General features: G+C 43.0%; 1 protein-coding gene across 5 annotated transcripts in view; it reads right to left on the bottom strand.

The window, feature by feature from the left end:
* Nucleotides 1-14,212, bottom strand: part of LOC149441807 (protein turtle homolog B-like) — an 89,780-nt gene that overhangs the window by 17,453 nt on the left and 58,115 nt on the right. For all 5 annotated transcript variants that reach the window (XR_016307293.1, XM_089656867.1, XM_089656868.1 and 2 more), the window contains exons 17-18: nt 3,237-3,282; nt 1,311-2,804 (exon numbers count right to left, since the gene is read on the bottom strand). Coding sequence is in view for 4 of the 5 variants with exons in the window: in XM_089656867.1 (XP_089512993.1) it covers nt 1,311-2,804; nt 3,237-3,282 (1,540 nt within the window). In the remaining variant the exon portion in view is untranslated. The remainder of the gene's footprint in view (nt 1-1,310; nt 2,805-3,236; nt 3,283-14,212) is intronic.

The raw sequence follows: 14,212 nt of genomic DNA, 5'->3' as shown, positions 1-14,212 counted from the left end.
GATCATCTAAAGACAGAGCAAAGAATGTTGCAGGTTCAGAAAGTAGAATTTGGCACAATGTGTTTAGTATAGCACAAGAACTTACTACTAAGTGTAATATTCTCCAGAGGTACCAAGAACAGATCTGAGTGATTATGTGACAGGTGATGTTACTTCTCAAAAGTAAATGTGTGTGCTTTTAGTAACTACATCTACCATAGTTTTTACTCTACTGGGGTAATCCAAATCTAAGCAAGCCATCTCTGTTCTGCATTGTGGAGTATACCAGTGTGTAATAGCACAGGCGGCCCCTTGGTAATTACTGGTCCATTTTGTAGGCCCCTGGGTAGTAATAGGTTGCAAAACATGAATGGCCATCTAACAAATCAAGAAACCCCATTAATAAAGTGTGTTTTGCTTGTCACTAGAGGTAATATTAGTCCTTGGATCTTCTTGCTCACAGCAGATGACTCAGTATGGTGGCAATGTTTTACCAACATAAAATAAAGAATCTTTATAACACGATTAGAAGAATATAAATACTATATGTAAAACGTTTCTTCTGGCTTTGTTTGTTAGGTGAAAACCCCTATTTTCAGTGTGCCGCAGTGCTGGGGATGCAATCCTTGGGAGTTAAGCAACGTTACCCCACTGGTCCCTAATACACACATCATGGAGGAAATTTCACCAAGCAAAGGAAGGCAGAGATTCTCTTTAAAGTGTCCCTGGGAACTAGCGCTGTTTACTTCCCAAACACAGGGATGCTGGGCACATTTACTGATTCCAATTCTGCTTTAAACAGGAACTCCTCTTGTTAACAAGCCTTGTTCTGTCAGCACAACCAAAAAAAAAAAAAAAAATCTTTTAACAGATAATGTCACATTGGCATGACACCGCTAAAGTGGATCTTCAGACAAAACACTTTGTTTTTAATTTTAGACAGAAAGCCAAAGAAAATGTCACCAGCAGGGACAGAGATTGCATTTTCCCTCCAGATACTCCAACAATTGGCTGGAGTTCCACTTTAGGTTTGATGCTTGGTCTGAGCTGACAGAATCTTTCTAGCAAGTTTTGTAGGGTATGGTAACAAGCGCTTATATACTTTTCACTGCATGCAGTCCTTCAGTGCAAAGTTTCAGATAAGGAACCTAGTTTGCTCTGAAAGCATTGAAACCCAATGCTTCCACAGATCATCATTTTTCCTTTAATGTTAATGAAAATGCATAAACTGTGTTTATACTGTGATTCCTCTTTCTCATATGATCTGTACACTGTCCATTCGAAGCTCCCTAATACTGCATTAATTCTCACACTAGTAGCATTGGACTCACCCTGCAGTGCACAGCACCGCTGTCTCTGCATGTACACGCTCTTCTCCTCTTCTGCGTCCTTCTGCATGGGGGGAAGCATCAGGTGGGGTAGGCCGATAGCTTGGACTATCATGGCTGCTCTTTGCTGGGGATCCAGAGGAAGGAGGTGATTTGTGTAAAAAGACTGGAGGCTGTAGAGCAATGCCAGAGCAGTCTGAAGGTGGGGGAAGCAGGCCAGGCCGAGGCCTGGCTCTAGCACTTAGTTCAGGTGAGCCATGTCTTGAACTTAGTGGACTCTGTGTTAGTGGGGAAAGACGAGAGGGCTGCAGCACCACCTGATGTATACTTGGCTCTAGTCTACGATGCTGCCTGGGGCTCATTTGTGGACGAGTCCGGCTCTCAAACCAACGAGCATCCATCCCGAAGGACCCTGGATCGGGGATGTCTGGGTATGGAAGCACCGGAATTCCCATCCCTTGGCTAGTGTGCCGGAGCTGACCCTGAGCAGCCAGTTGCATAGCTGCATCCTGCCAAGAAGTTGGGTGGGGAGGATGAGGGCCGCGTCCAGGTAGCCGACCTGACCAACCTGGATGGGGTTCCAGAGGCAAGATGGCAGCATATGGTGGAACTTGCAAGGAGCTAGGAGGTGGGCGTCCTCGTGGAAATGGATCTGGTGGCGGTGGAGGCAAAGGACGCCTCATCTCCCCAGGTTCATAGCGGTGTTGGATAAACATAGAAGGAGATGGGGGAGCATCCAAGCCTCCAAAGGGGAACTCTGGTGCTCCCCACTGCTCTGGAGAGCGCCCCCCAGTGGGTGTATGAGTGAGAGGCAAGGTACTGGTAGAGCTGTTCTCTCCATTCTCTTCTGGAATGGGTGGAAAAGATCCTTCAGGATGTAAAGGTGGAGAGGACATGACTGAACTAAGAGGACTGACTTCTGGCATATAGAAGGGTGGAGGAGGATCAGAATCACGAGGACTGCTGCTAAGATATCCATATATATGACCATGATGGTATCCACCAGGTCGGGACTGACCAGAAGCCTGCTGCCTTCCCTCAGGGGGCTGATGCTGGAATCTGGGACTGTAGGCCGGAGGCTGTAGGGGAGAATCTTGGCTGGATGACAGTGGAGTGAGCTGGGCCTTTAATCCAGTCGGCTCATCATTTTCTTCATCAGACTGGCGGAACTCTGGGTACATGTCAGTTTCTTCTGCAAATGGAAAACCTTGTATCCGGCGACTGCGCAGAGCTGGCTCCTGGTCTGGACTCCCTGTGACAAAACGCCCATCTGGACCTCGACTGATCAGTTCAATGGGTGTAGTGACCTCTGCTTCTGCCTGGCTTACACTGTACTTCTTGCTGGTCATGGCACGCTTGGTCTTCTTATACAAGGACAGCTCTTTCTCACGGCCAGGACTAAGCGGCCTCTTGGATGGTAGACCCTGATCCTCAGAAGATTCTGAAGGGGCATGGAGAGTCCGAACGCTCTCTGGACTAATTTTTCCAGAGGATAACCTATGATGAGGGAGGAGGATGTTAAAATGAGGCAGGTAAAGCTAAACATAGATCAATGAATGATCTATGCACTTATTTTGGTAACAATACTGCATGTGACAAATTTCAGATGCTAAGTTTGTAACATGTTGTAAGGTCTATGCAAAATAAAAGAAGACATGTTGGGTGTTGTGTATATAGCTAGATCTACATGTATTATGTGTACAGTAGTAGTAAATAAAGGAGAATATATAATATGTATACCTTATTTCTTATGTGTTTTGTACATATTGTTTTATCTGTATCATGCATAGTTGTGCTATGTCTATACGTCTTGTGTAGACAGGTCTATAAAACTTAGTGTATAAGTATTGTGTATATAGTTCCATCTATAAATTCTGTCTTGATATGCACTGTGCGCTATACGCAGCAGTAAGATACAATAACACTTACGGTGACTCCATACTTTTACGACAATGAGTAATGGACAGTGGTGGATCTGAGAAGACACAAGCACAATTACAAAATTTGTCAACGTCAAAGCATCAAACCAATCAAAGAGGGTGATAACTGTAGAAATTATAGAAGTTTCATTGTATTGTGAAAGGACCTAAAAAACTGACAGCAGAATAAGGGTAAAGGAGATGGATTCTGGTGCAAGCATATGAGGCACAGGAGATATGGATTTTGGCAGAGGGAGAAGGGCACAGGAGAGATGCATTCTGGCAGAGGTACTAGGGCATTGTGGCAGATGTACTCTGGCAGGAGGAGGATGGAGATACATTGTGACAGAAGGATGGGGCAAAGGGGAGATGTATTCTGTCAGAGGGATGGGGGTACGGGTACAATGCATAATGAAAAAGGAAAAGAAGAGATGCCTTTCTGGAGGAAAGATGCAAGCACAGGCAGACAGTATTGGGGCAGAGGAGAGATGTGTTCTGAAAGAGGGATGTGGATATACTGTATGTACACTGTATAAGGAAATAGATGTATTCCAGCAGAGGGATGGATAACAGAAGATATGCGTCTGGAAGGTAGAGGTACACTGTATTGTGGCAGAGAAGAGATAGATTCTGGAAGTACACTGTATTATTGAAGAGGAAAGATGGATTCTGGCAGACCATTGGGGCACAAGGGACATGTATTCTGTTTAGACAGGGCACAGGAGAGAAGCAGAAAGTTGGGGCACAGGCGAAATAGATTTTAGCGGAAGAATGATGGCACAGCAGCAGTACATTCTAGCAGAGGGATAAGGCATGGGGGGATATTTACTGGCAGAGGGAGGGGAAACAGGAAACATGCATTTTGGCCTAGGTATATTGGTAAAACCGTATGGTATTCTGGCAGAAGGAAAAACGTGAACAGAAGCATTGTATTCTGGCAGAGGAATACAGACGCTTTCCATTTGCACCTTACTGCAAAAGCTAGTCATAGGTTAGGACTGTTGCCACTTTTTTGTATAGCTGATTAACTGGAAGTGCGGACGCACTGGATGCCTTCAGCTGCCTTTGTGCTCTTGCTGGGCATCCCTGTGCCTTTAAAGGAAGGCTCCCTCCAAGCTAACCTGCCCCTAATCTATCCACTGCTATATGTGCTTTGGAGACTCTGAAAATTATAGTTAGGACCGTAGTAGACAGAGGAACCTTGACGTAGGCACTGCAGCTTACACATATATTTGCAAATGTGTGCAAACAAAACCCTCTGTTTTTAATGTGAATTGTTAGACAGGGTCAATCTTTTTTTAGGCTAGCTGGCAAGTGTTCTGGGAAATCTGTGTGATGTGTGTTGCCCTTCCATGTACACCTTACTGCAAATGCTAGTTATAGGTTGGGGTGGCTGACACTTTTTTGTACAGAGCAATACAGGACCAGGAAAGCTTTATTCTGGCTGAAGAAAAAGGGCTCAAGTGTATCCTGGCAGAGAGATTTATGCACATATTTAATGTACATGTACAAGAGAATAATAATCCTGCACAGAAAGATGAACACAAAAAAAGCCGTATATTGGCAGAGGTATACTGTCACAGAAAAATGTATTGTGGAAAAGGGACACAGGTACAAAAGAAGGGTATCTGGTATTATGATAGAGGATTACAGGCACAGAGACATATTCTGGCAGAGGGATACATGTTAAGGATGGATGTATTCTGGAACAGGGACAGGGGATACAGGTACAATGTACTGTGAAAGAGGGATTATTTTTTAGACATCACTGAGCATATAGGATAAAGAAACTTCTTTCCACTTCTACAGTGAATGCTTTTGGAAATACAGGAGAAGTGTTAATAGTTTATTTTTATCAATTAACAAAATGGAACGTAAATGAATAGAAATGGAAAGTAAATGAACAGAAGAGGAATACAAATCAAATCAATATTTGGTGTGATCACCCTCTGCCTTCAAAATAGCATCAGCTCTTCTAGGTATACTTGCACAATTTTTGAAGGAAGTTTTTGAGGGAACATCTTGGAGAACTAACCACAGACCTGTGGATGTATGCTGCCTCAAATCCTTCTGTCTCTTCATGTAATCCCAGACAGACTCCATGATATTGCGATCAGGGCTCTGTGGCGGCCAAACCATCACTTCCAGGACTACTTGCTCTTCATGCCGAAGACAGTTCCTAATGACATTGGCTGTATGTTTGGGGTTATTGTCCTGCTGCAGAATAAATTTGGGGCCAATCACACACCTCTCTGATAGGATGGTATGATGGATAAATATCTACCTATATTTCCCAACATTGAGGATACCGTTGATCCTGACCAAATCCTCAACTCCATTTGCAGAAATGCAGCTCCAAACTTGCAAGGAACCTCCACCATGCTTCACTGCTGCCTGCAGACGCTCATTATTGTACCGCTCTCCAGCCCAGCCAACAAACTGCCTCCTACTACAGCAAAATAATTCAAATTATGACTCATCCGTCCAAAGTGTCTGCTGCCATTTTTCTGCACCCCTGTTCCTGTTTTCCTGCGTAGTTATGTCACTTAACCTTGTTTCCATGTCAGAAGTTTGTCTTTTTAGACGCAATTCTTCCATGAAGACCACTTCTGGCAAGACTGCTCCAGACAGTAGAAGGGTGTACCTAGGTCCCACTGGTTCCGCCAGTTCTGTGCAGATGGCACTGCTGGACATCTTCTGATATTGAAGGGAAGTAAGCATGATGTGTCTATCATCTGCTGCATTGATCCTTTGACACCGACCCAACACAAAATTTGCAGCCTCACTGCACTGGGTTTGATGCCGTGGGGCTGCATATTTGTATATCTCCATTTGTGCTGGAAGCGCCCTGCACAGCGCGCTCCCAGCAAAGAAACCAGGGTCTCACTGTGAGCCCCAGGTCCCGCACGAACGATTTGGACCCGTAACTCCCAATTCCAGGTCACCTGATCGCTGTGATAAGTCACTGTGAAGCAAGCCCCTGTTTTTTCCTCTCTCTGAATGGAGAAGAGAGATGCAATGTCTCTCGATTGAGAGAGAGAACCCACAACAGTTTGTAAAACAAATATTAAAAAGAAAAGAAAACAAAGAGAAAATACCTAGATCAATGTTTGATCTAAGTCAGTGTTTGAGTCACGTAAGGGTCAAAGGTCAGGGTCCATTTATTTTGGGCAGAATTTTTTTTTTTTACATTAGTATCAGTGTGTTTTAGGTAGGACAAAAAAAATTGCAAAATGCACACTATTGTTTCTGGGCTGTACTACGGGTACAAACAACAAATAACATACACATACTGTATGTGGCATCGCTGCAATCGTCAGCAGCAGGAGAATTTATTTTGGGTTGTTCTTTGGTGATTGGGATTTGTTTTACCCTTAGGTGTGAAGGGGTTGTTTCCTTGGCTGACCACTGTGTCTATGGTCCTCAATATTGCCCCATTTCTTTGTGCTTCTTCAAAAGAGCTTGAACAGCACATCTTGACACCCCAGTCTGCTTCAAAATCTTTCCCTTGGTGAGACCTTGCTGACACAGTATAACTAGCTTGTGCCTTGTTGCTATGCTCAGTCCTGCCACGGTGTATGACCTGTGACAGTTTGGCTCTACACAGCCCTGATCTCAACATCAAGTCTGTCTGGGATTACATAAGGAGACTATATTTGAGGAGGCCTACATCCACAGATTTTTGGTTGGTTCTCCAAGATGCATGGAACAAACTACCTGCCGAGTTCCTTCAAAAATTGTTTGCAAATATACCTAGAATTGATGTTGCTTTGAAGTGAAAGGGTAGACACACCAAATATTGATATGACTTTGATTTTTCTTCTGTTCGCTCACCTGGCATTTTGTAAATTTATAAAAATAAACAATAAAAATATATATGTTTGAAAGCATGCTTACTTTACAGCATTTCTTCACACCTAAAACGTTTGCATAGTACTGTGCCCCAGACGACGTCAATTGTGACGAAATGCGTAGGGCGGAGCCTGCTGTGACATCATTGCATACCGGAAGTTCGCCGGAGGCCATCTTATCTGCTGGTTGGATTGAGTGGTTACATGCGCTAATGCCGCATTATACATGTGAGCGTTTTTACCATTTTAAATACATTTTATAAAGGATTTCACACTATGCTGGACTCCATTTCTCTTGTATATCTGATGAATGGATGACTGTATATGAGCCTGCTTATATGGAGACATTCCTTGTCCCAGATGTCACATACCAGAGTTATTTTGGAGGAGACTTCCATGGGATATTTGTACCAAAGGGCACCATAACCTTCCGTGATTAGAGGATCATAGTTATTCGGTAAGCGTGTATGGTGTTGTCTGGTGGAGGCCCCTCACATCTTCCCAGCTCACCCTTGGAAACAGTTTATTTTATTCTGAGATTTTGGACACTTGTATTTTTATTTTGTATATTTCTTTTCACATTGGGACTATTATCCTTTATTTGTTTGATCACCATTTTCTTTATATGTATTTGTTTAAATACATTGAAATAACAATGTGCTGTGCTCTATGTAAATATCACATAGTAGGTCTGCAGTACATGATTTTTGTACACATAAGCGCAGTGCAATATTTGGTATATACTAGTTTGCACTGTACTACACGTCCTTGTGATGTGACTGTAATGCCGTTTCCGAACTACAGTAAAGTGCAACAACACCAATTATTGTGTGGACATTCCTTTCTTGGAGTTAAAAAACAATTATAGCTATTTACATAACTCTGTGCCATCCAGCACTCAGTTTATCCAGCGTTTGAAAAAGAGTTCCAGAGCCGCCACCATTCCGTATACCCGGAACCGGTGTGCACTGCACTGATATAATTTGACATCACTGTAATTAATGTTTGTGCCCGCTAACCCCAACTCTACGCATTTCATCGAGAAATGAGGTCTCCAAGCCCTTGTTTTGAACTTAATAAATGTGTTGCGCAGTGATTTCTGCCTCACAGTCTTTCTACTCTTTGGAGCTGCATAACCAGGATTTATGAAAGTACTGGGAGCCCCCTTGTGGTTGGAGTGGAGAGGTGTTGGACAATTATAGTGTATAAAGCGCATCTTGACCCATGTATTAAATCAGGGTCAAATTGTTTTGGTGAGTGCACACATATTTGTGTGGCACTGTGGAGTGATGTGGCACTTGTATTCACCAGTTGAGAGCACTGACTTTTCTTTAAAAATTGTATTATAAAAAGTGTAGACTGGTAGCATTTTGTGTAGCACATGGATGCTTTAGAGTAAAGCACTTTTCTATTCAGAGGTGGAGGAACAATACACATTTTTTAAAAAAATTTTTTGTATATAATTATAATATTATGTATTGGATGGTACTCACCTTACGAATATGTGGTTGAATCTATTATGATATGATATATTTTTGGCATTTAGCTTTTGCTGACATATTCAGAGATTTATTTTGGTAAACTGTTAGAAGGAATTTTGTCACTTCTTTAGAGAGGCACTTCTTTCTAACATTTCAAAATGGAATTTACAGGCAAGTCAAAATTCCTCATTTTAATTGTACAGTGCAGGACACAGGCTAAATGTTCACAGATCTTGGAACACTCCCAAGCAATGAATGAGAAGGCCCAACTACAACAAGGGTCAACTGATTAAACTTCAGAGTGCCGCTGCAAGAACCCTGTGGCTGAAAACTGCATCTGCAAAAGATTGGCCATCCACCTGGTAGAACTTTGAAAATGTATGAACAGAGGAGCAGGTGGTGGCCTTACAATAGTAGGGCAGAATGAAATAAAAAACAAGAAGCGCACCAGCCTTGCGCATTACCTCAGTAACCAAAATTTATTACTTGTAAAAAATATACTCACAAACAGCGAATAAAATCAAGCATATAAGTCCTCACAGGGACTTGAAGATAACATGAGTCCCATCAGGGGAATGGGTGTTCAGTACAGCTGACGCGTTTCGAAGGGGGTCCCTTCTTCCTCAGAGCTAACTGAACTGTGAGTGCTCTCTCTTATATATACACTTCTGGACTAGACCTAGGCCCTCCCTAATGGGTTGGGCAGTCTCAGGTTGATAGGAGGGGCCAAGATATTGTCAACAGACCATCGATATTTGCAATGCCATTAGAGAGAAATAACATAAAATATAAAATGTAAAATGCATAAAAAACATAAAAAAACCCATTTTGCATACACCACTTAGTGTGCATATAATCCATCAATTTAGCGATGACACCATAGGAGATGATGATCATGGCTAATACATGATGAAGCATGATATATTATAAATAATTCTCGTGTTCCATGTTTCATTAGTGAGCAATGTGTCCCCTGGACACTTCATCCAGAGGACTTGTTATGAAGCTGGATGGATATATAGCAATAAATGTGACAATAAACATAGATTATTAATAATGATTGTTAATCAACAAATGTCTTGATGGTTGAGTGTCCATAGTGACACAACCACATGTATATATATGTATAAACATATAGACATATACACCCACAATCAGACCTTCAACCCGAAGCTGTGTGTTTTGTGCTACCAGGCAACTGCATGCGTTTCATGATCCGATGATGAAGAAGATTAAATCAGTGCTCTTAAATCCATAATGCTGTATAGTCAGCCGCAGAGGGAGATCTTGGACTTCCCTCCTTGGCTGCAGGTTTACCCAGTGTATGGAACGCACGCTAGTGTACCATGCTCGTCACTGCGCATGCGTGAACCAACATGCGCATGCGCAGTATAAGGAGGAAGGTCCGTCTGCGCGATCACGTGAGCCCGCATCACGCGCATCTGACGGCCACTCTGTACGCGTGCGCCAAACCCGCTCTACTGGGTCAGATACCAGAACTGCTACCCCGCCCCCATCCTCTGACGAGGCTCTCCTTAGGGGAAAAAGACCTGTCTGGAGATTCCCCTCTGACGGGCTTACTGTTATATGCACCTTATAACAGATCAAATGGGGTGGTCAGACGGCCCTGGCTGCCCTACTCCAGGAGTATATTGAAGTGAAGGACATTATCATAAACATATATATATACATGTGTATACACGTCATGCGCACGCGTGTAACACCTTCAGTGCATATGACAGTAATGTTGCCGGTGGGTGTAGAATGTAAAACATATAGGCATACGTTCACATGGACGCCTTCCATGCTTCATGTATACAACACATGTGATGCATGATGATGAATACAGTAAAGTAAAAATAAAAATAAAAATAATAATAGAAATATAGTAATATGGTATAAGATAAAATCTATAAAATACAACTAAGACCCTATACACATAATTACGATTAGATATTAAGGTAAGGACCACGTTATAGGCGCTTATGTACCCTAGTGCTTAATTCAATGATATTACTCCTGATCGTGGGAGAGTCTCCTATTGGGGTACTATGATCAAGCATATAAGGCCATCACTTGCACCCTACCCCTAAGATACTCTAATATTTTTTGTTTTAATTTTACTTCTCACTAGGGTGACTGATATTACCAACATATGTGACGGGGCCCTATGTGGAAGATCTATATATTAGGTATGGCCATAAAGAATGTTCTACATACAACAATTATGTAAAGACTGTTCTACATACAACAATTATGTAAAGATATGATAGACTTCACATCTATACATTCGGGAGATCCATCAACCGTGGACTTGCAGTATATTAACAGTCTTAAGGAGTCACTAGTTCGCACCAAACTACTAAAGAGACCATATATGTCCTTGTAGTATGGGACAGTAGGATGAAAGATTGTTATTGTCAGGGCTAGTGATAGGTAACCACATTCCTTACACTCAGAACATTCCTGTTGACAACAATATATGTATTACTAGATACAATTGATATATTAAATCGCAAACTGAAATTGGGGTGGAAAAAAGTAGAGATAACCCGATTGCGTTTGCACTACCTAGTGGCTAAATAAGAGTACAATAGTAGGGTACAGAGGCCTGGTGGTGAAATGCCCAGGAAACTCCCACCAACCTGGCCATGTAAAAGCACAGAAGAAGACTGAGAGTGTAAGCGCTAGTGATCAGTTGTCTTATCCGCCAAGCAATGGTAGACCTGGAAGCAGGAAGCGCCTTGTGAGGTCCGGAGGATAGGACAAAGAGAATCCATCTTCCTGACAGAAACAGTTGTTTTGAGGTGGACTCTTATGGCTCTGACTAAATCCAGGCAAGGATGGGAGGGCTGTATCTTCATTGAGGTAGAAGACTGATAACCACCTTAAGAAGAAAAGATGGTCTTGGACTAGGAACTACCTTGTCATTGTGAAGAATGAGGAATGGGTGCTTACAAGAGAGCCACCAACACAGAAACAAGTCTTATAAGACATGATAGCAACCAAAAAGGCCACACTGCAGGAGAGGTCATCTGAGGGGATATCCCTGATGGGTTCAAAGGGTGGTTTCTGCAGGGCAGAGGGAACCAAGTTTAGGTTCCAATGAACCACAGGGTTCTGCAAGTGGAGCCTGGTTGGAGACACACCTTAAATAAAGGTTTTGACAAAGGAAAGTGAAGCCAGAGGTTGTGAAAAAAGAATAGACGAGGCAGAAACCTGTCTATTCAGAGTGCTTCACCTTTCGTAACATGTTGCATCCGTATTCAGGGTGTAACATGTTATGATCAGAACATCCCCCGCTCCGCCCAGCCACGTCACTCATTCAGTCTTTTGTGGATGAGAGACAAGTGCCGAATGAGAAAGCCTTGGTGGCTGTCGGCTTGTAATCCTCCATGAACTACCACAGTGCTGTGGAGCGTCGTGGTAGTTCATTTATTCTTCCTGTCAGTATATGCGATTGCTAGTATATATTCTGTACGGACAAGTAGATATGCTGACAGAGCTGCAGGAGACTGGCATGGCAATGTTTTACAGGCACCTGCAAACAAAAATAATAAATGCACATTTTTTTACCTGCAAAAAAAATGTGCATTTATTATTTTTTTTTACTAAAAAGGTGAACTTATCCTTTAAAGCCAAGTTTTGGTTAAGTCCTGATTGTAGGAAGGCCTAAATGCAAGACACAGTGTAATTTCTCGGACTGAAATGCCTTGTTTCACACCAGGCAAAGAAGGATTTCCAGGGATATTAGATCTTTCTGGAAGTGACTTCTTACTTTTAGCAAAGTAGGAACAGACTTAGAGACTCCTGTCTTTTAAGACCTGAGCGGCCATGAACAGGGGGCCCTGAGTAGGTCTGGCCTGATTGAGAGAAGCCAGGGGTTCTTTCCTAGTAGCCCAAGTATGTCTGCGTACCAGGTTCAAGCCAGTCTGGTGTAATGAGGGTCACCAGTTTCTTCTCTTGCTCGCTTTTGTGGTGCAGACAAGGTAGAATTTGAACTGGAGGGAAGGCAAAGATTCAGCTGAACAGAGACCAGAGGATTATCAAGGGATCTGATGCCAGCTATGTCTAACATATCAGGCTGAAGATGTCAGGGTGAAGGGCCTATTACCCTTGATCCAGGTGAGGGCAGCTGAGGTACTCGGCTTTGCAGTTGTCCATTCCTGAGATGTGGACTGCAGAGATCACTGTACAGCAAGTCTCCATCCATGACATTATGTCGCTTGCTTCCTGAAGGGCTGCAAGACTCCTGGTCCCCCCTTGGAGGTTGATGTAGGCTACAGCCTACAGTCTGATTGCACCCTGGTTGGGTATCCTTGCAGAAGGGAGGTCCAGTTTTGTAGGGCTATCCTTATTACTCTGTGATGTTGATGAAGAGTTTGGCTAATATCACTTTCCAGTTTTAAGAAAAGAAAGACTTCCCTATTTTCAAGGCTGCGCTGGAGATCCTAGCCTGGAGCATCTGAATTGTCTTGTGGATATTTGTGGATAGCTGGAAAGGAGATGAATTCTTCATGAGAAGGCCATCCTGATGACCCGTGAGTTCTTAAAAAGACAAGAAAAAGGTACTAGGACCTTTGTGAATACTCTGCGAGCAGATGATTGGCCACCAGGCAATGCAACAAACTGGAAATGACTGTGTTCCACTGCAAAGCAGAGAAACTACTGATAAGTAGAATCAATGGGAATATGAAGATAGACTGGATGTCTATGGATGCCAGGTATTCATATTGTCTCAGAGAGACATTAGCTGACTTTGCAGATTCCATGCAAAACTTGGGAATTTGAAGGTATTTGTTGAGGGATTTTAGATCCTGAATGGGATGAATACCCTGATGGGCTTTAGTTCCGTGAACAACCTTGATTAGAATCCTTTGAACCCGACTTGTGGGGATACTAGCACAACTACTGCCTGGGACAAGAGATGGTTCAGGGCATTGTGCAAATCTGACTGTCCTTGGGCAGATTTTAGTTAATTTAAAAAGAAGAAAGTGGTGAAGGGGTAAACATTTGAACTCTATTTTGTACCCCTTTGAAACCATCAACTGAACCCATATCTAGGACCCAGAGAGGCACATTGTAACATAAGTCCATCTGCTTGTAGGAGAGAGGATTCCCCTTCATTTTGAAAGAGAACTTTGGGAAAGACTTGGTGGGCTGTGTGTGCCAAGGCATATGCCAAAAGAAAGGGCTGAACTTAGGTTTTGAAGCTGAAGCCTTGACAATGCCAAATACATATCCACATTAGCAGCTTATTGTGTTATGCTGCAACTTCAGGTGTATACGAGTCTGGGAGCGAGAAATGTTCTGCACCCTCTTCTAACTCTGCCCCTAGGTCCTCTTCATTCCCTTCTATATCCACTTCATCTAGACTGGGCATATCAGGCTCTGATTCAGGAAGAGCTAGAGGATCTGGAGAAAGGGCTTGGTATTCTGAAACCCTGGACAGAGATTTCTATGTTAAAGCTGTTTGTTGTCCAAAATATTGTGGCATAGCTCCAGAAAAACATGCCTTTGGCAGGTAGGCCACTTGTGTGCCTGAAAGGGAACTAGAGTCAGATGTAGAGGACTGTGGTAAAATATGGTTCTGCTCCTCTGCAAGGGAAGCATTGTCACTCTGACATTGAGGGTTGTGTGGGCCTTCTGCAGAT

The sequence above is a fragment of the Staurois parvus genome, unplaced genomic scaffold (assembly GCF_062004578.1).
Source record: "Staurois parvus isolate SC_StPar_1 unplaced genomic scaffold, SC_StPar_1.0 ptg000943l, whole genome shotgun sequence".
In the NCBI taxonomy this organism is placed as follows: Eukaryota; Metazoa; Chordata; class Amphibia; order Anura; family Ranidae; genus Staurois; species Staurois parvus.
This window is presented reverse-complemented; position numbering and strand designations above follow the sequence as displayed.